Source organism: Pleurodeles waltl, chromosome 12 (assembly GCF_031143425.1).
Source record: "Pleurodeles waltl isolate 20211129_DDA chromosome 12, aPleWal1.hap1.20221129, whole genome shotgun sequence".
NCBI classification, from domain to species: domain Eukaryota; kingdom Metazoa; phylum Chordata; class Amphibia; order Caudata; family Salamandridae; genus Pleurodeles; species Pleurodeles waltl.
Genome location: NC_090451.1, coordinates 652480752 through 652505759, shown reverse-complemented (window position 1 = coordinate 652505759; position 25008 = coordinate 652480752). Strand labels below are relative to the sequence as shown.

General features: G+C 45.3%; 1 protein-coding gene across 2 annotated transcripts in view; it reads left to right on the top strand.

Annotated features, from left to right (window-relative positions):
- LOC138268549 (palmitoyltransferase ZDHHC3-like) overlaps window positions 1–25008 on the top strand; it is a 71053-nt gene that overhangs the window by 39473 nt on the left and 6572 nt on the right. For both annotated transcript variants that reach the window (XM_069218288.1, XM_069218289.1), the window contains 4 exons: window positions 649–710; window positions 11432–11546; window positions 16267–16339; window positions 24032–24161. In XM_069218288.1, coding sequence (XP_069074389.1) covers window positions 649–710; window positions 11432–11546; window positions 16267–16339; window positions 24032–24161 — 380 coding nt within the window. The remainder of the gene's footprint in view (window positions 1–648; window positions 711–11431; window positions 11547–16266; window positions 16340–24031; window positions 24162–25008) is intronic.

The following is a 25008-nucleotide window of genomic DNA, read 5'->3' as shown; positions in this document are numbered from 1 at the left end:
CTAATTGAGTTTACAGTAGATCAGATAATCATAATGCCTTTATCACATGATGCCAGTAGATTATGCTTTTGACTATTGGTCTAAAAGTTATTTTACTGGGGGCGACTTCCGAATCTGAGAAAAAATCATAGTGTACAGTTAGTATCTTTTTGTATTACTTTATTATTATCAAATATATAGAACTCAAATTATATCTGAAATGTACAGTTTTTTGTCATTTGAGCTAATTGTTCGTTTAGCTTAATAATTGTTTTAGATATTATACAACTTACATTATAAGTAAGTGATAGTGAAAATTGATTACTTTGCAAGTGTTGGCATTGTATGTACATGATAAAAAGTAAACACATAAATAATACATTATTTCCTGTTTTGGTTTCATTGTGGTTGTCTTTGGTTCAAACATAAAGTGTCTTTGCTTTGTCACTTCTTTGCTTCAAGAATTCAGGAATTTTGAATTATGACTGTATGCAATTAAAGTAATTTCATTAACATGCACTCAGTTGCTTTGTGGGATGAAAAACTAAATTGACTGTTACTACCGACCTACAGGAGTTGCAAGCGTTCATGTTGCTAGCACTTTTAATGACTATTTTTAGCTGCAATACCAAGCACCATTTTATGTTCTATTTTTGTGTGTTTTTTCAGGATCAATAATTGTGTTGGGGAGTTAAATCAGAAGTACTTCATCCAGTTCCTTTTCTACACAGGTACATAACATTTTAGATTGGAAAGTGACACAAATACTGTAACATAGTAATGAAAGACAGTGCTTTGAGCTTTTGCAGGACAAAAGACATTTGGGGAAGTTATATTAAAATGTACTTTTTGAGGTCAACGGTTTCTACATCAGCTGGTTTCTTGATGCTAATGACCTACCAATATGACTAGGAAACAAGGAAGGAACCAAGTGGAAGAAATCAAATATGTTCTTAAGGCCTTTCAGAAGGGCAAAATAACTAGAGTGTCTCGAATGAATGCTTAGAGTATTTCAGTGTTTGCTTTTTATACCCAAAATACACTAACACCTTGAACTTGGGACTGACATGTGATGCAAATGTGCCTAGTAATGAATATAACTATGTCGGTAGGAACTAAGCTTCTCTGTTTGAAGATAGGTAACTATTATGCAAGAGGTGATGTACAATATGTGACAGTTTGAAAAGCATGGCCCCTTGTTCTGTGATACTAGTGAATGGCACGGTTGTTTCTTGGGTAGAATTTGAATTGATCAGTGATGATGGTTTGTTTTGCTGCAGTCTCTCAAAAAAGCACACTTTTGTTTACCAGTGCTTAGTACGCTCTAGTTCAAGGCTGAGTTTTCATTGTCTTTTGGACTCTTAGTTCAATCTTGGGTTATATGGTTCCTGATAGTCTGAGTTTCTCTTGGTGCTTTTTACTCATGTCTTGTCTATACATTTGCTGCTCGTATTCACAGCTTGGGTACAACCAAGACAGCTTGTTGGGTGTCGGCTTATGCTACCCGTCTATGGTTCAGCCTCCTGTGTTTGATTCTGGCTACTTTGGAGGTCTCCACAGCATCAACACTGTGCGGTTAATGAAAGCCTAAGGTTGAAGTCCATCCACAGTTCTTGCAGCTGATCACATGATGGACCTACCCCTACTGTTGATGCTTTTGTGTGATAGTGGAACAGTATGGACTTGTATCTGTGCACAGTTTGACAGGCTGTCCCTTTGGATTTGCTGCAGGGTGACAAGAAATAAAAGGTACTTCTGGAAAGGTGACCTGGATACGCCCTTCACTGGCAGTCTGATCATTCATTTACAATTTACCTGATGGAAGCATTTTCTAACATTACGCAGATGACCAAATTGTCTTCTCATCTGTCCTTTGAGTGCTAGGTACTCAAAGACATGCATGATGAATGCATCAGGGAATTTTTCGTAGGGTATTTGCTGTAGTGGGAGAGAATTTGGCATTGTGTTTTTTGGCCATATGTTAGCTGTATACATGTCTTCTGGTAAACCCAAAAGGTCCATGTTGTGTGGTTGCATCTAAGGCCGAAACAAACTTCACCAATTTTGTGACAGTAAGTTGACAGCTGCACAGCTTTCTATGCAATACTCTGTTCTTTTATATTAGCTGTAACCCCTGGACTCTTTGCTACGTTTTCTAAAACTTGGTGGCATTTATCCACCTTCCAGTTTCTTTACATTACCAACCAAAAACATAGAGGGCCTAGCAGCCTGCCCATTGCTTGCCATTTTATTTTGCTTTACTGTTGCTCTCCTTTGCATGCCTCTTATTCAGTGGCTTGCATTGTCTGTCTTGTGTCTGTCCCTACTCTGGAGCATTGCCAGTTTACTTGGATTCTTCCACTGCCTACTTTTATGGGAATTATCTTTTTCTTTCTTTTGTCGTATGCACCAATGAGAGTCATTGTGTTCTCACCTAAATCCACACTCTGTGTTGCAGTCTCTCGTATGTGTACTTCTCCTCACACCTGTCCCTGATGCACTCACCTTCATATGTTTCTCTTCCACATGTTGCTTTCTCGCCCATGGTCGTCTTCTCTCACAAACTCAATTTTGCGCTCTTTCTCTCTCTCTCTCTCTCTCTCTCTCTCTCTCTCTCTCTCTCTCTCTCTCTCTCTCTCTCACCTCTTAGCTTTTTTCCACCCATTGTGCTACATTGCTCTCTTGCCTGTTTATTTTTTTCTCCCCGTACTGCACCCTCCACTTTGCTTTCCATCCACCGCGCCCCTGTGTTGCTTCCTCCCACCCTTGTGTTCCTCCCTCTGCCCTCTCCCAAGCCACCTAATAAAGATATGGATAACATAATAACAGACCATGAAAGTGTATGGATCATTAAATAGATGTTACTTTTGTATACTAATCCGATCCGCATATTCACTATCCTACGTAAAGTAAAGGTGGAAATGTACAGGGGACAGCAGAGCTGTACTACATGCATTATTTTTGCTAAATTTTGACTTACAACAAAGTGATTTTTACAGTCATGGGGAAATGGTGGTCTCCGAAGCAGTTGAGCTCTTCACATCTACATACGTGGGCTCATTGCAAGAGCACGCTCTGCACCAGGAAGCCTCCTGGGCTCCACATGTTCATAATCAATGGCTGTCATCGAAGGGTGGAGTGTCCAACATGCCTGTCACAGAAACTACTGTATGCACTTTTATTACTGACACAATTTTGCCAACTAGTCACGTGTTCAAGCAGAAGACAACCAGTCTTTATTCAGTATGCCAGTTGTCTTATGACTTTGACTATCCACATTCTGAACCGGGCTTTATTTAATGCGGTTTGTCCAAAAGTTCGATTTATCTTCTCCATGCCTCCGTTGTAAAGCTGCGATTGAAGTATAAACATTGTCAATACAACGTTGTGCCACTCCATCTGATAGAGACTTCTAGTTGCAGATTCCTTACCTTTGAATTTCCCCAGGCGTCAGTATGGATCTGGAGATGTTTCTTCGAGCAGTACCTTTGCGTGCCGTCAGGTGGTGCCGGTCGACTCCGTGGGCGTCGTTGGTGTTGCGGTCGCCGTGATGATGAAACGGTCGTATATAGGCGCCACCCTGACGTGCTGCCAGTTCTTTTCTTTCCGCGCCAGCCTACGCGCAGATCCGGAGAGAGCTACTTCAGTCACTTCTTGACTACAATGACATTTTTGTCGAGGCGCCTCATACTCCATGGTGGTGCGAAAGGTGGGTGAGGTCTTGGACCTTGAGCTACCTCCTGTGAAGGTTAGGCCTAGTATTCTAACCGATGTGCTTCAGTTGGGGTCTTCCACATCAGAACCCCTTCTTCCCTTTAATGAGGGACTGACGGACGTCCTTTTGGGTACTTGGTCCAGACCCAGCACAGGGGCTCCTGTGAATAGGACGATTGCCCACCACCATTGGCCTGCGCCGACAGACCCAAAATTCCTTACCCAACACCCCACGCCTGAGAGATTTGCCATCCAGGCTTCCTCTTCATCAGGCGTATTCTCTGCCGCACCCCTGGATAGGAAACCAAAAAGATTGGACAAGTTAGGGAAGAAGTTGTTTTCTTCCAACAGTCTAGTGCTGTGGTCCGTGAACACTGCATGCCTTTTGGGCGCTATTCCCATACTCTCCGGGATACGGTCGTGCAAGTGCTGCCTAGAGTTCCGGAGAAGGCCCGGACTGTCCTTTCCCAAGCCGTGACAGATGGGAGGGATGCAGCAAAGTTTATGATTCTTGTGGACTGGATACAACCAACTCTCTGGGCAGATCGGCTGCATCAGCGGTGGTATTGAAACGCCACACCTGGCTGAGAACATCTGGCTTAACAGGGGATGTCCAGCAATCTCTGATGGACATGCCCTTTGATGGCACACGTCTCTTTGGAGACAAGGCAGACTCAGCGCTCGAGCGCTTAAAGGATTCCCAAGCCACGGCCCGCTCCCTTTGCCTTGCGCCTGCTCTTAGACCCCAGCAGTCTGCCTCTCGCCCATTTCGTGGTTACAGAAGGGGCACCCAACGGCGTTCTTTCCCCCCTGGCCATCGACCCGTGCATGCTGTACTGCCACTGCGCAGACGCGGGATCCCATGCACCCGGGGATCAGGAAGCCAGCGGGTCGCCCAGTCCACCCCGCCCCCTCCTCAGCCTCCAAACATTCCTAGTCCGCGGGTACCCCAGGACCCAGTTGGTGGCAGGATTCGCCATTACCTGCCCCAATGGCAATCCATTACCACGGACAGGCGGGTTCTCCAGATTGTCTGAAGGGGCTACTCCCTCCCCTTCGAGACACCTCCTCCAGCCATATCTGAGGATCATATGACACTTCTCCGTGAGGAAGTCCAAGCCCTTTTTGCCAGAGGAGCTATCGAGAGGGTTCCATTGCCAGAAGTAAGTTGTGGTTGCTATTCCCGCTACTTTCTGGTGCCAAAAAAGGACAAGGGTCTTTGTCCTATATTAGATCTTCAGTCCCTCAACCTCTTCCTCAAGAAGGAGAAGTTCAAAATGTTGACATTGGCTCAGGTCCTATCTGTCCTGGATCCGGAGACTGGATGGTAGCGTTGGACTTGCAAGATGCATATTTTCACATTCCCATCTTGCTGGCCCACAGACGTTACCTACAATTCGTGGGAGGTCACAAACACTTTGTTTATCGTACTCCCTTTTGGCCTTACCAGTGCCCCTCGGGTGTTCACGAAAGTGATGGTAGTGGTGGCAGATCATCTGCACAGGTTAGGGGTCCCAGTCTTCCCCTACCTCGATGATTGGCTGTTGAAGGCAAATGCGCCCCAGACAATTGTCTCCCACCTCCAGACTATGGCGAACCTTTTGCATTCGCTGGGGTTCACTGTCAACATGCCGAAGTAACACCTCACTCCTTCTCAGATACTCCCTTTCATCAGAGCTATTCTGGATACAGTGCAGTTTCGGGCGTATCCTCCCGAAAAGGGAGTCCAGGGTATTCGTACTATGATACCGATGTTTCAGCCTCTATCCTGGATTTAGGTGAGAATGACTCTGAGGCTGCTGTCCCTCATGGCCTCCTCCATCCTGCTAGTTCAAAAGGCCAGATGGCATATGCAGGCTCTGCAGTGGGACCTGAAGTTCCAGTGGGCGCAGCATCAGGGGAATCTCTCCTACAAGGTCCAGATCTCGGAAGGAACTGCGAGAGACCTGCAGTGGTAGTTAATGAATCGGGATTGGATCAAAGGCAGATCTCTCTCCTTTCCCTAACCTAATCTTACAGTAGTGACAGATGTGTCACTCCTGGGATGGGGCGGCCACATGGGAGAGGCGGAGATCAGAGGCCTCTGGTGGAAACTGGGCTCCATATCAATCTTCTGGATCTCCGAGCGATTTGACTAGCATTAAAGGCATTCCTTTCCTCTCTCAAAGGGAAAGCAGTGCAGGTGTTCACAGACAACACCACCGCTATGTGGTACTGCAACAAACAAGGCAGAGTGGGGTTGTGGACCCTTTGTCAAGAGGCTCTTCGCCTCTGGACTTGGCTGGAACATCAGGGCATTTCCCTGGAGGTTCAACACCTGGCGGGCTTCTTCAATGCCAGGGCACACGAACTTAGCCGACGATGCATGGTCGATCACGAATGGCATCTCCATCGGGAGGTGGCGCAAGGTCTCTTCCTTCCGTGGGGAGAACTTTGGTTAGAGTTGTTCACCTCCATAGAGAATGTGCAATGTCAGCTGTTTTGTGTGTTGGAGTTTCTAAGGTGGCACTTGCTCGGGGATGCTTTTCGTCACAAGTGGAATTCATGCCTCCTCTATGCCTTTCCGCCCATACCACTTCTGCCTAGAGTTCTTAAGAAGATCAGGCAAGACCGGGCCCAAGTAATCCTGGTGGTTCCAAACTGGGTATGAAGAGTCTGGTTTCCCAAGCTATTGAGCAGGGCCATAGCTCCTCCAATCAGACTGCCTCTTTGGGAGGATTTTCTGTCACAGCAGCAGGGGAGTGTCATCCATCCAAACCTGTCCACCCTCTAACTTCTTGCGAGGAGATTAAGTGGCGACAGTTGACGTGTTTTGACCTGCCACCCGAAGTCTGTAACGTTATCTTGGCAGCAAGGTGCCCCTCAGCCAAAACCGTGTATGCCTGACGTTGGAAGAAATTTGTGGCATGGTGCATTGACAAACCTGTCGATCCTCTATATGCTCCTCTTTCTTAGATTCTCCTCTTTATTCTTTCCCTTGCCCAGCAGGGCTCCACCCTGGGCACCCTTAAGGGATATCTTTCTGCTATCTCTGCTTTCTTGAGGTTACCAGATCAGCCTTCTTTATTTAAATCTCCCATTTTTGGGAGGTTTCTTAAAGGCTTCACACATCTTTTTCCTCCTATCCTATTCATCATACCCCAAAGGGATCTAAACCTAGTAAAAACATACCTTATGTGTGCCCTGTTCGAGCTGCTTCACAACTGCCCTTTACGGCTCTTAACCATCAAGACTGTCTTTTTAGTAGCCATCACCTCTGCCCGCAGAGTAAGTGAGCTCCAGGCTCTTTCATCTAAGCCACCTTTCCTAGCAATACATCCTGACAAAGTGATTACTTCGCACAAGGGCTTCTTTCCTACCTAAGGTAGTGACACCCTTCCATGTCGGATAGTCCATCACCATGCCTGTCTTTTATGCAGCCCCCCATTCCTCAGATGAAGAGGAGAGACTCACCATCTGGACCCAAAAAGAGCGTTGGTGTTCTACCTTGATCGTACCAAAGACGTCCAGGTAGACGATCACCTCTTTGTGGGATATGTGGGTGCAAAGAAGGGGAAGGCGATGCAGAAGAGGACCATTTCATGATGGGTGCTCTAATGCATCAAAATGTGCTATGCTCTGGCCAAGAAGCAACCTCTTGAAGTTTGCGTGCTCACTCCACCAGAGCTACCGCTGCTACCACAGCGCTAGTACGGGCGTTCCAGTCCTGGACATCTGTCAGGCAGCAACGTGGGCATCTCTGCACACTTTTACCAAACACTACTGCCTGGACAATGAGGTCCACAGGGACGGCTACTTTGGCCGTTCGGTCCTGCAGGACTTCTTGGTGTGATCTTGGTTCGCAGCCCTCCGCCGGGGATGGTATTGTTCGGGTATCTATTCAAAGTTAAGGAATCTGCAACTAGAAGTCTTTATCAGATCTACATGCTACTTACCTTCGGTAACGATATATCTGGTAGAGACATATTCTAGTTGCAGATTCCTTACCGACCCGCCCATCCTCCCCGCACTGCAAACTGATTTCTAGGGACAGGAACTTCCCTTTAAGGGCCCTAGTTTTGGTGTACCACTCTGTGTTCTTCATGGCTCCGCGCTACTGGCGTAAAAAGAAACTGATGTCAGCGCGCAGGGTTGGCGCCTATATAAGAACGTAACATCATCACGGCGAACACGATGCCAACGACGCCCGCGGAGTCGACCGACGCCACCTGACTGCGTGCCAAGGTACTGCTCAAGGAAAAATCTCTGGATCCAGACTGATGCCTGGGGAAATTCAAAGGTAAGGAATCTGCAACTAGAATATGTCTCTACCAGATATATGGTTACCAAAGGTAAGTAACTTGTACTTTCACTCTCCCTTCCTCCTCCTTTCGCTCTCACTCTCTCCCCCGATCATCTTTCCTTACTTAACACTTTCAACATATATCATCTTGTTTTGGTGCCTCTTCTCCACTTTTTCGCACTTGTCTCTTTTCTCTCATCCCTCCTGTTCACCCCCAATTTTCCATTCTTCCCCCATTTGTCTTCCTTTTTGTCTCACACCTTCTCATGCAACTTGTCAACCTTTTCATTTCTGTGCCTTTCGTCGACACCCCACTTTTACTTCACTTTCCTTTTTATTCTCATTTCCACCCGTTCCTTTTTCCCTCGTTCCTCTCTCCAACTCCTTTTTTGGCCCCCCTCCTGTTTCTTCTCTAATATTTTATCATATGGATCGCTCAGTCTATTTCCCTTCTTTCTTTTCTCTTGCATGCTCCTCATCCGGCAATTCTCTCCCTCTTACACACTACCTGCCTTCCACGCTCTGGCTCCTGTCCTCTCCCTCTTATTCTACCTTTTTTCTTACCTTTCTCTGCCGTGTCTTCTCTCATTATGGCTTTCGCTTCCTTTGCTCTGCTCACAAGCAAGTAATGATAGAACTACAATACTTGGTGCAGGTGGGTTATGCGGGAGACCTTGAAACATCTGAGGGTAATGAGAAGGTTGAAAATGGCCGCAGTGGATTATACTTAAACACGCTGGAAGACTAGCACTGAAAATAGACAATTGAAAATATAGAGACCGCATTGTTGGTGAATAAAGAATGTTGGTAACAATATAGTAATTTCTTATCTTCTGCCTTGTTTCTGTGGGGCCCAGGAAGATATCTCAATTAGTTTAATTAGCTATCCCACCCAGTAGCAATGTCTGTCAGAGTCCTTTCTTGTGATCTGACGTCGGTCTCATGCCATGTGCTGTAATTTCCTGTGATATCACAACCTGGTGAAATGATCATATGCTGTAGTTTCCTGTAATATCATAATTAAGCAAATTAGCATGTTTGAAAACCTGCTAAAACTGTCATTTGGCCATAAAATATTGGCAAGTATGATATCAGCACAACCCATGTGCTGACCTCTGTAATCAGAGGTTGCACTGCGCATGCAGGCATCTGTCTGTAATCTGTTTGACTTCAGAGGATAGGCATCATTGAGTGCATCAGTGAAGTGGTCGTGCCAGGACTTTTAATGTGTTCCTGACTAAAATGTGAGGCTGCTGCATCCCAGTTCATATAACCAACCTCCACTGCAGAACTCCAGTCACTCTTCTGTTAAATCGCATTGCTTGGCCTGATACTACTTCAGCACGGGCCTGACAGGCCTGAGCAGTGGAGTTCTTCCTTACCCAAAGCAGCCAGCAGAAGACTAATCGATATGGCTATCAAAGCCAGGAGCTATGAGAGTTTGTCAGATTGAGTTTACTTTTAAAGTGTTGCTGTGGGACACATTGTGTATATCGCTGATGGAATACTATTGTTCCCCCGACGATTGGAAGAATGGAAGATGCATGACCTGGAAGTACCCATGACATATGGAAAATCACATGACAAATTAAACCTGAAGCTAATTGACTAGCCCTGAAGAAGTCCTATGGAAAAGGACGAAACGCGTTGGCTGTTGCTGTAATGAAATTTTTACTTTGTTGAAAAAGAGGAAAAGAATAACAAGAAGATATGTATAACAGCATACTGAAAAAATTGGACCTGGCTAGATCATTAATAGTGGTGAACTACCGTTGTTTCTAATTGTTTCTGTGGGATCGGATGGAGAAACGGAACAAAACATGCCCAAATTGAAATGGAGAAGGTCGAAACAAGAGGGTCTGAACAAAATAGTATCTTTACTTCTGGAATCTGGCGTGCTCATGTACAGGTGGGCAACCTGCCTGCTGCTTCATTTCACTTCCTTATTAGTGTCTGTGTGGCACTTCGGATTCTAGCAGTAAATAATCAAGCACTGCCCTCTGTATGAGATTAACAAACTATGCTCATGGGAGCAATGCTCATTGGAGCTGAAGGCAGTTCTAACACCATGGGGCTCAGGAATATATTTCTGATAAGGGGTGTACAGGAAATGTATAGATTGACACATTTAAGCGGACGGAAAACTTGGCAGCACTGAAAGCATGCTTGGAGGAGTAGAGAGGGAGCTGCCATTGAAGGAGTTGGGTCAGACGTGATCCCTCCCTCCTGTGGTAAGACAGCAGGATAAAACCAAGTGAAGAATCTGGGTCATAAGACCCTGTCCCCCCTCTAATGCTTTGTTCGACCTGGCTTTCTCAGATGTCTAATGAAATCCTAATGGTTTTCATTTGATAATAGTAATGACAATGAATAATTAATTACCTTGTGCTTTTCTTGTCCTTGCATTTCCACCCCTTTGTTCTGTCCTCTGTAGTTTTCTAAGTCGATTCCTTTACACTGGTTATAGTAGTACTTGAAATGTTCCATGTAAAGGAGAGGTGGACCTTCACCTTGTTTTTATGTACAGCACCTTCAGATGGAATATGCTTTGCATGAACTAAATTGTAAAGAAATAATGTAATCAAACCCTACTGATGGCAATGCTTTCATAGAAACTAGCTCTCCTTTCCTGCAGCTACTATTTATCCATCCCCTCCTCCTCTACCAGAATGGTGCCCCATTGTCCCCTGCATCCCATACGTCTTGTTTCATCTAACTTGCATCTCTGCCCCTCAAGTCATGAATATGGATAATGTCAGTCCCTCCCTGACTTATCGGGGAAAAGTTCTTCATCTGCTCGGCCTTCGCCACTCTATAGAGAGGTAGAAATGCTAGTTGAAGGGCGTGGAATTTGTGGTAGCGCAACCTTCCTGTATGCATGCTGGCAGCAGTGAAGGCTAAAAAGGGATGCATACAGAAGGGAAACTCCTTGTGCATCCGCTGCTCCTACAAGAGTAGAGGGAGATGGGCTATCGGATGAGACAGATACACAGGCTGCAGGGAGGGTAGTTGTTCCCACCAAGATGGGTTATACAAGGAAAGAACCACAGGAAACCTCAGGAAACTCATCATTCAGCCATATTAAGTGATCTGAATTCTTGATTAGCATTTCTTAGGACCTCGCCAGTAATATATTGAATTTAGATATTTCTCCCCCCCACTCCTTTGCATGATTTTGATCATGATTTTTTTTAAAGTAAAATCACTCTAAAACTTTCAATGGACAATTTCTCTGCAGTTTCCAAGAGCATCTTCATCATGATGTTTAGAATGTTGTAGGCATAAGAATTCTAATTTGCAGATTTTGTCCTCTCATACGGCTCCTCTTTATCTGTTTGGTGGCTCTTGAGTTTGGGTGGCATTTTTGCTCATCTGCATTGTTGTGACTCCTACAAAACCATTCAAAATGCTTGCGAAGACCACAGTAGCAGATGATCTTGTGTTTCTCTTTCATAGGTATATTGAGTCTGTATGCCATGGGCCTACTGTTGTCCGCATGGCTATGGCCGTTGGTGAGGGGACATTCTGGCGAGACAGAGAAGACTGCACCGTCTGATAACCGTGCCCATCTGTAAGTGTGGGTGTATACAATTTTTACGGGGAGAGGGTAGTGCTGGGTATGATATAAAATAGCATTGGTGGAATAATATTTCCTATATTAAAAGTTGTTATTAATAACATTGGAGTGCTTTCTTGTGGGTTATGTAACCCAAAGCCTATCTATACTGGGTACTAGGATCCTTTGAGGATATGGATAAGGCTTCCTATTTGTCAGAAACCAAAGTAATTTTTGATTAGTGTAATGACTAAAAGCTCATTCAAATGTTTAGTGGTTAAAGTGCTGAAAGTGTGTGTAATGGTAGTCAGGCGGGACATTGTCCGCCCTAGCCCCCACGTATACTAAATGTTGGTTGGGGGGGAGGTGACTTACATTCCTAGGGCTGTATCACAGATACAGTTGACAGTGGTAGGTCACAGGAGATGAATTCAGACCTCTATGGGAAATAAGAGTAACCAAAGATGGGGCAACAACATTAAGGCACCCAAAATGCATCACACTACCCAATCAGGAACGAACATGGTAATGGTTGTTGGGAAAGCGATAATTGTTGCTTTAGGTGAACTCTAAAATAAGAATTGAATGGAAGATTTGAATGGCCTACATTTAAGTACTGTTGATTTTGCAAAGACCGAGCTTCTCAGTTTTTTTTATTTAATCTTGTATCCAAATAGTATTTGGCTTTTTTATGCTCCATGAAGAAATCCTCCACAGTAATGTTTTTATTAGGGCATGTAATGCTGTCTATCTGTATTTGACCACGGACTCCATTTTTGTACTTCGCTTCAGGTGCCGGCCCAGCAGTGGCGCAGGGGTTTTCCACACCGGGCTTGTTTTCCTCATAGAAAGTGTTTGTGCTTTTCTCACTAACACAGGGTTACACCGTGCAGGAACATAACATGGGGGATGTGGAAGGGAGACGTGATAAGAGAGTCTCAGTCTGGGAATGTTTTCATCAAGGAAAAGTACAGCTCCTCTGTCTCTGGAATGCCCGTTGGGACAGGGATCGTTCCTTTGTGTGGTTTCGAAGCCGACGAGTACTGCCAGCACTTGAATTTCATAACCTAAGGGAGCGGGAGATAGCCAGAATCTTCCTGTAAAGTTTTTTTTAAGGCATATAAGGTTGGGAAACTTGGCACTGGGGTAGAATAGAAGGAGCTTGCCTGTACGAGGATGCACGGTTCAGGAAAAAGATGTTGGGAAGACCTCCCGCCTCAGCCGTGTAGGGTTCCTTGGCTTGATGCTGGCAAGGATGAAGAATTCAACCCCCATGGTGACTCATTTTAATTCTTAATAATTATCTAGCTTGGCTATATATATATATATATATATATATATATATATATATATATATATATATATATATATATATATATATATATCCAAGTACAGCATCTCCGTAATGGGAGCCCCAACCCTGCAGAGCGGCTTCAGCTGACAGGAACGGAGCATTCCGTTAGCAAACAAATCCCAAAAATGCTGAAGCCCAATTCCTGTTACAGCCAAACATTTTATTTTCAAATAAAAATACAGCAAGTTATTTTTCTCCAGTTCTTTTCCTGCCTCGTTTCGGCTTTCTGCGTAGCCTTGATCACAGGTGAGTGGGTTCAACAATTAATGCTAGTTGCTCACTGGGCAGAACAGTTTCATCGACAGTGGCCTTGAGGCGCCACGCCTGGTTGAGGATGACTGGCTTTTCTGGGCATGTCTATTCCTCTCTTATAGCCATGCCCTTTGATTGCTCCCGTCTCTTTGGAGACAAGGCAGATTTGGCACTAGAGCGCTTCAAGGACAGGAGGGCTACGGCCAGGTCCTTGGGCCTTCCTGTGTCCCCTCATCACTGTCAATCCGTCTTTCGTGGCCACGGAAGGGGCTCCCAGCGCCCCTTTGGTGTTCACCAACGTGATGGCGGGGGTTGCAGCTCATCTGCAGAGATCGGAGGTGCCAGTCTTCCCCTATCTTGAAGGCTGATTGTTGAAGGCGAGCTCGCCCCAGACTGTCCTGTCCCACCTCCAGACTACAGCGGACCTTTCACTCACTGGGGTTCACTATAAACATGCCAAAATCACAGTTGACTCCCTCTCAGATACTCTCTTTCATCTGAGCTCTTTCGGACATGGCCCAGTTCAGGCCCATCCTTCTAAATGGCTAGTCCAGGATATTCAGGCTGTGATACTGATGTTTGAGCCTTTATCCGGGATTTTGGTGAGACAGACTCTGGGGCTGTTGGAACTCTGGTTTCTTGTGTCTTGCTGGTAACACATGCATACTGGCATATGTGGGATCAGCAGTAGGACCTGAAGCTGCAGTGGTCCAGATGCCAGAGGGAATTGCAAAAGATCTGCAGTGGTGGCTAACAAACTGTGATTGGGTCAGCAGCAGGCCCCTCTCCCTTCCCCAACCAGGTCTGACAGTAGTGACAGATGCGTCACGCCTGGGATGGGGTAGCCATCTGGGAGAGGTGGAGATCAGAAAACTGTGGTCTCTGGCAGAATCCAGACTCCAGATCAACCTATTGGAACTCCTGCGATCTGGGTGGCTTTGAAAGCCTTTCTGCCCTCTATCAAGGGAAGGCTAGTGCAAGTGTTCACGGAAAACACCACCTCTGTGGTACTGCAACAAACAGTGGAGGGTGGGGTTGTGGACCCTTTGTCAGAGGCTCTCCGCCTTTGGACATGGCTGGAACATAAGGGCATACCCCTGGTTCAACATCTGGTGGGCTGTTTTGGGCAGCACAACTCAGCCGAAGATGCCTAGCTGATCACAAATGGTGTCTCAATCCAGAGGTGATGAAAGGTATCTTTCTGCTGTCGGGAGAGCTTTGGTTAGACTGTTTGCCTCTACAGAGAATGTGCAGTGTAAGCAGTTTTGTTTGCTGCAGTTCCAAGGCACCTCTCGCTCTGAGACGCTTTTTGTCTTGAGTGGGGCTGATACCTGATGTATGCCTTTCTGCCAATACCACTCCTGCCCAGAGTTCTCAAGAAGATCAAGAACGACTGGGCTAAAGTCATCTGTGTGGCCCCGGACTGGGCACAGTGTCTGGTATTCTGAACTATTGAGCATGGCCATTGATCCTTTAGACCAGACTGCCTATGCGGGAGGATCTTCTGTTGCAGCAGTAGGGGAGGGTCCTCCACCTGAACCTGTCCAGTCTCCATCTTCTTGCATGGAGGTTGAGTGCCGGCAGTTGACAGCTTTCGATCTTCTTCCCGAAGTCTGTGATGTCATCTTGGCAGCCAGGCATTCCTCAACCAAAACGGTTTACGCCTTCTGTTGGAAAACAAAATTATGGCATGGTGTTCCTACAATCACGATGACCCCTCTCTTACACTCTCTCTCAATTTCTGCTCTACGTTGTTTCTCTTGCCTAGCAGGGCCTTGTTCTGGGCACTCTTAAAGTCTATGTCTCTGCTATCTCTGCTTTTTTAGCGGTTGCCTAACTAGCCATCTCTCTTCAAGTCACGCATTGTGCATACGTTTCTGAAAGTTCTTGTTCATCTTTTTCCATTCATCATGCCTCAGAATGACCTTAATCTTGTCTTAACCTTTTTGATGTGCACTCCCTTCTAGCCACATCATAATTATTCCCTTAGGCTCCTTATGATCAAGACAGCCTTCCTTGTGGTGATAACATCTGCCCGAACAGTCAGCGAGCTTCAGGCATTGTCATCCAAGCCTCCATACCTCTCCTGACAATCTAGTGCTTCACACTAGGGCCTCCTTTCTTCCGAAAGTGATCACTCCCTTTCACGTAGCCCAATCCATCAGTTTTCCCACTTTTTACTCTCTGCCTCATCCCACTAAGGAAGAGGAGCGACTCCACCATCTGGACCCAAAAAGAGCCTTGTCGTTCTACATTGACGGCATTCTAGAGTTCCGTGTGGATGACCATCTTTTTGTGGAGTATGTTAGAGCGAAGAAAGGACAGGCCGTGCAGAAGTGGACAATCTCTAGATGGGTTTTACCCTGCATCAAAATCTGCTACACATTGGACAAAGAGCAACCCCCAAGGGCTTGCAAGCTCATTCCACCAGAGCCAAAGCTATGAACACTGCTTTAGCACACGGAGTTCCGGTCCTATACATCTGCCAGGCAGCAACGTGGACCTCATTGCACACGTTTACGAAATACTACTGTCTGGACAGTCAGGTCTGTCGAGATGGGCATTATGCCCGTTCAGTCCTGCAGGACTTCCTCATCTGAAATTGCTGCGCAGAACCACCTCCAGGGAAGGTATTGCATGGGTATCTATTCTAAGGTAAGGAATCTGTGGTTAGAAGTCTCTTTCAGATTAGCAAGTTACTTACCTTTGGTAACGCCTTATCTGGTAGAGACCATATCTAGCTGTAGATTCCTTACGGAACCAACCATACTCCCCACTATGCGAATGGATTTCTAGGGACAGGGCTACTAGCTTTTCACACCAGTGGTAATTGTTCTTCATGGCTCCTCGCTTCTGGCGTGGAAAGTCGGGTGTGAGCATTAGGATGTCTTTATATTTACACTCAGTGCTGCGGCTCGAACTTGACAAACGTAGGAGTAAAAATGCTAGCATAAGTGTGACAAGTAGGTTGATGAAATGAGCATTCTGTGGGCAAGTAGTATACACTCTGTATGACTCAATTTCAAATTGATATTTACCATTATACCCCGTCAGGTACAGTGGTAAAACGTAGGAACTAGCAGATTAGGACTTGAAAGTCTAACTTCATTTTCATTTGTTTGCTTTTAGAGTGCATTGGATCGTTCTGCTGGTGGAGTCCATTATACTTGGCTTATTTGCGTTGTTTGTTACTTTTGATCAGGTCAGTATACTTTGGTGTCTTGTTTCCTTTATTCTGATAAGTCTTGTTTAAAGGCATTATGAACAGCTGTTGATCTGCTTCTTTCAGTATTTCCCTCTTGCACGCTTTGACTGTTACCCTTCCTTACTATTCTTCATCTGTCTGTTTCAGGCCTTATTCAAATAGGTTATTTTTGGGAATTCACTGTTAATGCTGGGACGCTGTACCACTTCATTTAAGTTGTTTATTAAAGTTATATTTGTATGGACTAGATGTACAAAGGGGATTTGCATTTTCAGTCTGGCACAATGCAAAGTGACCGGGATTCTGCCCATGAATTCCAAATAAGTAACGCACTAACATTGTAAATTGGAAGAAGGCCTTGAAACCTGCTGTGAAAAAATTGTTTCAGTGCGCTATCTCCCACTTGTAATTCATAATTAAATGAAATCTATAAATGTGCTTTGATAGATGTGCAATCTCAAAGAATTGATTGGTTACAACTGGTAAGGGCATGAAGAAACGTTTTAAAATATAAAAATTGGGCAGGACGGACAGCTGGTGGCATTGTTGGGAGACAGTGCTTCATTTGAACCAGTGGTTGCTGATGGGGCACACTGAATCATTTTTGGGGACTGGCACTTTTTTTCCTCATCACACTTTGACACAGTCAACTAGAGAAAAGAGGAGAGAAGAGATGGAAAAACAAAGGGACAACGCAGGGTGAAAAAGAGCATTTAAACGTGAAATAAAGGGGAGAGCGTTTATGGTGGTTGAAGAAAAAGGTGTGAGCGCAACACTACTTTTAGGTTGTGTAAAAGCAAAAAAAAAAAAAGTACTCTCATGGTAGTTTATTTTGGAACCACTGCCCCTCCCAATGATCAACTTCCATGCTAGTCCTAGTCATTAATGCAGTAGTTTTGAGACCTAAAATTGTTTCATTAGAGGTTTTTGATGATGCCCACGTTTAAGTCAACAGGATTGCTTCATCTATTGCTTCTTACATAGGTCTAATATCATGGTGCGTGAATCTTCCCCGCACCTCATCCAGTTAATGCGCTCAGCGATCAATTGTCCCTTTTTGACGTCAGTACTCTTTTTATATATATCCTTGATAGGTCTTGAATTATGTCTCTTCTGATTGCCAGACTGATGACGAAAAAGGCGAGACATCATTACAAAATGAATCCAATCTACTGCATAGATCTAATTATTTGAGTATCTAATCTGATAGAAAATGCATTAGTCTCATGAATATATTGGAATTATTGAAAGCGTATATTTCGTGTGGGCGCATAACTGTACAGACCACACATTGTCAGATTTCAGGCAATACCTGGTTTGTTAATGGGTGCCTTTCAGACCATACCGAAATGTAACTAAATTAATTTTGCCCCAATTTAGAAGAAGGCCCAAAGTTCCGCCGATGTTTAATTGGAATGTAGGAGCTATATCTAATGTTACTGCCAATTTATGCAATCATGACGTGCTATCTGAAAAGAAGCTTTTATGGGGAATCGTAATTTGGGCTGTATGTCAGCAGAAAAAGCAAAGTGTTAGTTATGTGATAGTAAATCAGATTCCTTCCCACCTGTCTTGAGGCACGATTCAAACTGGACCTGATTTCCAAGGGTTTGATGGATATTGGTGCTAACGTGGGTGGGCTGCCAGAACCACATGGTGCATCTGACTGATTAAATAGGGTGTGGGCCAGGTCACTTTTTAGGGTCGAGCCTGCGTCGCTTTAGGAGTTAGAAAAGGGCTCGGAGCCCCGTCCATGTCACGTCAGTGGTCTTTCATTGGTTCGTGGGCTGCTTTCATTAGTGTAAGGCATGCATACGTCATGCCTTTTCCAGTGGTTAGCCCTCCTTGAGCACAGTGACCAAGTACTGAAAACATGCGTGGCTCACTGTTTTCCATCCAGTTTGTGGACTACTTTTTATCTTTGTTCGCAGCGCGATCTCACTTGGCAGAAGTCGAGCGCTTTCCATGACATCGACCCTGTTACATAGTTAATTGTACTTTTGCCGGTAACGTAGATAATTGCACTTTTACAGATAGGTTTCACTACGAGTGAACTGTAGCAGCGTGATCGTGCTCTTTTTTCCATAACGTGCCAAGAAAAGTCTGGTTGGGCCGTTACAACTGCTAATAGCTCTAACTCGGAGAAATGCGAGACCCGTTGCATTGCAAATGATTGTTGATACAGTGCATAGTCGTGTTAGCAAACCCAGTTAGCCTATTCAGAGTACGATGCAGGCGGTCCCATTTGGCCTGATCAAGTGCTTTTTATGCATCCAGGAAGATGACTGTATTCACATACCAAAACTACGAGCACTCTGTAAAACAGTTGTGTATTCCCTGGGCCTGCTTTAGCTTTTCTAAATCAACCACCCTTGGGAGCGATGCCCCTAAACTTAATGTTCAAATCTCCAATAAAATGATTTACATTAAAAAAAATATTTCTTTATTAGCATTTTACAGATTACAACATCCTGTTGCATGTATGACAATAGAAGTATCAGCACTCGAGGTCATATTGAAGGCATTGATATGAGAAGAAAGTGGGAGGCTTAATATATACAGATTCAGTGGGCTCAGGAATTGGGAAAAGACAGAACTGTGGAAGCTGGTGTCTCTGGAATCACAGTTTATGGTAAAGTCAGATTTTAAATTGTAAGTCAGAAAATGAAATTTTTAGAGAGTTGGCATTTTCTTACTTTAACCATTCTATGCCTCTGCCTGCGTCTGAATACTTGTCTGGGTTGGGTGACAGCTGGGCTTTGTGCGTGCCCTCTAGACAGCCACACACAATGGGAATTTAGGCGTGACTTGATGGGTGTTAATGGTGCATTAACTGGCTTGATGGGTGGGAAGCTTAGCACTGCCTCACACCTAAATAAATTTGTGCTGTTCACCCATAATAGGGCTTAATGACCCTGTATTGTCACTCCAGCCAGATTGGAACCAGTACAGGGGAGGCAGGGCATCTGTACATTTCAAAGGAAAGCCTGGAAGTTTCTCCACCTTCCAGAGCCAGGGCACCAAAGAATAAATACTGGACCCCAAACCCCACCATCTCAGATTCTACAGGAAACAAGGACAGTCTGCCAGGAAGAAGGACTGCTGTGCTGCCAGGAGGGACTGCCACTTTGCTACTTGCTCTGCTGTGCTGGCCTGCTGCTTATGTCCTGCAGTAAGAGGGACTGGACTTGCTCTCTACATCCTTGAACCCACGAATCTCCAAGGGCTTGTTGGCTTGCCCTCTGTTCTTCTGCAGTCTGGCGGGCATCAAGGACTGCTGAAACTAACCAGCTACAGCACCTGGGCTCTGCCATTTGTGAGTCTACCCAGCCAAGCGGTGCCACCCTAGTTCTGGACCCTTGGAAGTGGGCCTAAAGTGCTCCGCCTTATGTGGTTTTCATCAGAACTGCCACGAAGCAATGCAAAGCGCGCAAAGCCTTGCTGAGCAGCTGCAAGCTCATCGGAACAGAGACACAGCAATGCCAAGCCCTACAAAGCCTGGGATCAATGCAAGGCAACGCCAATCCCCCCAAAGCCTCGCTTCTCAGCTTCTCAGAACCGATGCTGGACAACGCGAAGCCTCGCAAAGCAACACAGCGCAGACCGTGCACCAAGATTTAAGGTACTATGTTCAGCATGCCCAAGGGGGTCCCTGTAGCCAGCCTTCCCTCCATTGCTGTTAACCTGAAGTTGTGACTTTGTCCCGGTCCAGCCTGACCAGCTAACCCCAGTTGGAGCTTTGCGCTTCTATGCACTGTTTTCACCTAACTCTTTAAAATTGCACATCTTATGATCTACTTATTGGATTTTTGTTGTTTTGGTCTTGTTTTAATCAAAAAAATATTCTCAATTTTTCTAACCTGGTGTTGAGACCATTTTGTGGTGTCTTTCAATGTGGTACTGTAATTAAGCATTGCACAAATACTTTACACATTGCCTTCTAAGTTAAGCCTGCCTGCTCTGTGCCAAGCTCCCAGAGGGTGAGCACGGGTTAATTTAGGTTGTTTATCTGACTTAACCTGACTAGGATTGTGGTCCCTACTTGGACAGGGTGCATACTTATGCCAACTAGAGACCCAATTTCTAACACTGAAGTTAAGCAGGTGCGCTATCACCAAGAACGGTGGGGTCCCTGAAGGGACGGGAGGCGACCAGGGTTCTGGTGTGACCTCTCGATAGAGAAAAACTTCTGAAGCTTGTTAGCCAGTACTGTAGTTGTCATCCAGTCTTATTGGAAAAGCTCAACATTGGAGCCCTCTGGCCCCTCAGGGAAGCCAGAAAATGGAAATTGTTACACAGTGAACGCTTCTCAGCATCCTCCACCCCTTGCCTTGAGGGCCCGCACCTCAGTTTGCAGTGTTTTTAGTTGGTTCTGTATAACCACCAGGGATGATCGCTCAGAGGTCAGGGAAGATTCCACTGTGTCCACCCTCTCTGTAAATTTGACATGGTCGACCTACAGCAAACCATTTTCTACCTTTATCTCCCCAAGTTGGGTCTCCATAGCAGTTTTGGAGTTTTGAATGACTTGTAGGACCTGATCAAATATCCCAATGTGCTTTTCTAGAGTGCATTCCAACTGGCAAATCGAGTCCACCAATGTGGGAGAAGTCATTCGCATAGTCATAATCGATTTATATGGCAGACCATGCCCTGACATAATCGATTTGGGGGCTTTTGCCCAGATCATGCCCTGACATAATTGATTTGGGGGCTTTTGCCCAGACCACGCCCTGACAGCGGCTGCCTACATCGTCCAAGAAACTTAGACAAAGGTACCAGGTCCTGTGTAGTAGCCTCTGGCTTTAGCATGTGCCCGCCGGGGTGCGCCTGGTCTCTGGGGCAGCAGCACGGTTCCACATGCAATCCCCCACCGCCGCCTCAGTACACCGTCTGACAGTGCAACAGTTCAAGAGAGGCCGCCAGTCTACAAAAGAAGTGCGGGGGCTCCTTGAAGCCAGGTGAAAGTGTGTTCTGAGGGGTCAAGAGTCAAAGTGAGGGTGCCGCAGACTGATCCAACCCTCATGCGGCACCCGGCAATGCCACAGCCCATCAGTCTATTAATTATGTCCACCCCTCCCACTCCCCCCACACCCCATCCTGGGATCACTATGCAGAGTTACACCACATTTGACATGGGGTGAAGCAAGGAACAGGCCCACCTCACCCTAGCCACCTGCAGCACTCCCCACAATATTCCAGGTCCAGGAGCGTCCACGCATGTCCTCGTGTGGGTCCCCCATTGCAGCTTCAGTACACCCTCAGGCAGCACAAAGTGGGCAATGGAGCTGCTGTCACCTTAGCGGTCCGCATATTATGAGGCCCCACCACAGTGCCGCTCGATATCAGGCCTTCTGCTGTGTACAGCAAAACAGACGAGGCCCCCAGGGTAATAGTGCAGCCCGCTCTTCAGGCCTTGTGCTTCGGTGACAATGCACCCTGCAATGGCAGGAAAAGATTACAGGAGGGGCACCAGCTCTAAAAGGGAGCCTCTCTCAATCTGAAGGAGAATGCGGGTGTGGGCTGCCAGTGGCTATGCGCATGATCACACCTCCTAATACCTCACAAGTCCCAGCATAGAATGTAAGGTGCACACTTTCCCGATAGCGCTGCTCTCCGGCTCGAGAGGGAGTGTGAGGGCTGCACCAGTAGCAGAGGTGTGGCTCCTCCGCAGGCGATGCAAGTCACAAGGAATGTGGGCCAATCTCGGCCCGCAAAGTCCATGCCGTCTCTCAATGGCTACTCTTATTTTCCCCGAGTGAAGCAAACCCCGCAGGTAGCCAAAACACCAAAAGGGCCCCTCCACCAACAAATGGAGGACCCATTGATCTCCCAGTTAGCAGGATAGGTGTGTCCCAGGGTAGCATAGAGCCCTCCAACAAGACGACTATCCTCGGTGCCATCTTGCCCCACCCCTCCTACATTAATCATAAATATTTATCCAAATTTATCAGTATTTGCTTGGTTTTTCCAGCAGTAACTAAGATGGTATCTTGGCTAAACACATGGTGTCTGTCTCACAGATAGAAGAATGATATTTGTCACTTTGTGCAACTGTTTGCGTCAGAGTGAACTAAAGAATTGGCAGTACTAAGATTGTGGATCTCACACAAGGGAAACACCCGGAACAACGACTCCTTAACCACGAAGTCGTGGAAAACAAAAGCGAAACAACGGTTTCGTTTTCCACGACTTCCTGGTTTTCGTGCCTTAACCACGCATGTGTGAACCATGTACATGCGTGATTAAGGCACAGAAGAAGGGAATCGACGCGGTGAAGGAGGAGGTAAGTTGGGCTGGGACTGGGGCTGTTTTTTTGGGGGTGGGGTTGGTGGGGGTCTCTGGGTGATTAGGGTTTAGGAGGGTGAGGGGGGTCAGGGTTTAGGTTTTAGGGGTGGTTTGGGGGGTGGGGTGCTTTAGGTTTTTGGGGGTGGGGTGGGGGCTTGGGGTGATTAGGGGGAGAGGGGGTTCAGGGTTTAGTTTTTAGGGGTGGATTGGGGTGCTTTAAACTTTAGGGGAGTGGGATTGTGGTAAATTTGGGGGTGGGGGGGTCGCAGTAATTTTTAGGGGTGGGGGCTGGGGGGGAAGCATGCTGGAACCGTGCATGCTGATCACTAATGAGTCACCAAATTACTCATTGATGTTTGTATGATTTTCTCAGACCCTCCTAGGTAAGTAGCAGTGTGTCTCCAACATTCAGCTTGTCCATTGTCTTTCTCTCCATGATGTAGTGATCTGACACATTGAAATCTTAACATTTTCACCTCTCACTTTGCACACATACAGGAGAGAAGTATCCTTCGTCATAACTTTCCTTCAAGCCACAGATGTCTTTCATTTTAGGGTTTTAGTTTTTCAGAACATGCTATTTCTCCCAGACGGAATAATGCCTTATTGATGTTAAGAATTACAAGGAAGAGCAACATTCCTGGTATTTTAAAACATTCTATCATTCCCTAAGCAGCCAGTAGAATGTAGGTGTCTCATTCTAATTATTGAACCTATACACATGCCTTCTCGTCTCCAAACTGCCCTGGTTTGAATTTGCAGGGAAGTTTTTAAAAGATGCAAGCTGAGCAATGCCTAGGAGGATGGCAGGATGGGCAGCTTTAATTTCACCCATCTTGCGCAAAGAGTCCTCTAGTTTATGATTTCGAGGCGCTTGGAATCTACCCTATGGTGTTAGGGGTCATGGTTTGCTTTGTAATGCTAAGGATTCACCTTTTGTTCTGTAGAGTCAAACATCACAATTCTAAGTGCACTGTTTTTTAAAACTTCTTTGTATACATAACACATTTGTCCAGATGTTGTGCCTTTAAGGAACATTATATATTTATAGAATTAGAATGTGAGCTCATGTTGGAACATGTTATGCTGCACCCTTCTCATCAACACTGGCTCAGAAGATTTTCTGCTGCTGGGTAGATGTGAAGAGTCTCGTAATTCCTTCAGACTTTTTAAGCTGATTCACTAGGGATGGCTAACTGATCAAATCTCCACTTTTTGCTCATCTCTCCACCACATGTTCCACATTATTCTCTACAGTAAGTTTATGTCCAAAAATGCATTAAATGTTTTTATTTCTATAGGTTTCCTCATGGACTATTTACCACCTCTATTATTCTGATTTTTTAAAATTTTAGTTATTTTTTAAAATCTTGCGGTTGTATCCATTTTGATTTGATATAGGTGGGCTCGATCATTAGAGACGAAACGCCAATTGAGAGGATGAAGAACAGTCTTAGGAAGGATGCTCAGCGTGATGTACCTCACACCCGTAAACCAAAGATGGAACTTCTGCGAGAGGTGTTTGGAAGAGGTAGGAAAGAATTAGCATATTTCCAAAGCACTGAATACCAGTAAATTGGTCTAAACTAGAACATTAGGCAAATAATCCCTATATTCCTGAACAAATTAGACAAGTGAAATGTATTAACACCAGCCTGTGAGCAACCATGTTACTATTGAATACAACAAAAGTCAAGAGTAGTTGTAGTGATGCTTGTGCCACAGCCATTCAGCACTGTTGTCTTGATGTTTTCCAATACCTAAATCCTTACAGCAGTGGGTTTGTAATGTCACACAGGGAGATAGATTGGCTTTCTTTTGTCCCTTTATTATATTTTCAAGTACTTCGGACAGTGTCTGGACGTTACAAATAAAGCAGAAATTGGACAATACATTCTTGTGTACTGGGTTAATGGTATCTTGAGAGAGATAGGAAGCTGAGACGCTAACTCTCTGTCCATGTAACTCATGCACTGAACTGCTCAAATATTGACTCTTGTATTACCTGGAAACATTCTGAATTCATCACTTTCTAATTAAACAATTTGGAAGTGGAGAGTCTAAACAAAAAATTCTGACTTCAAAACTGCAAAACTAGGATAGGAAAAAGGAAATGAAAAAAGAAATGAAAAATAGATGAAGGAGGGAAAAATGGGGTACTGGTGTCTCCCTCTTTAGGGGACAAAGCTGGCAACATACCCCAAAAAATCAAGTTAAAAATAACATAAAATAGCTGAAGGTTATGGTAGACACAGAGTGAAAAAATGGAAGGGAAGACAGAACAGATACTGGAATTACTATGGCAAGCAAAAAATGAGGTTCAAAAAAATATAAAAAAGCAAGGACGAAGGGAAAAAAACAGTACCAGGTGTATTATA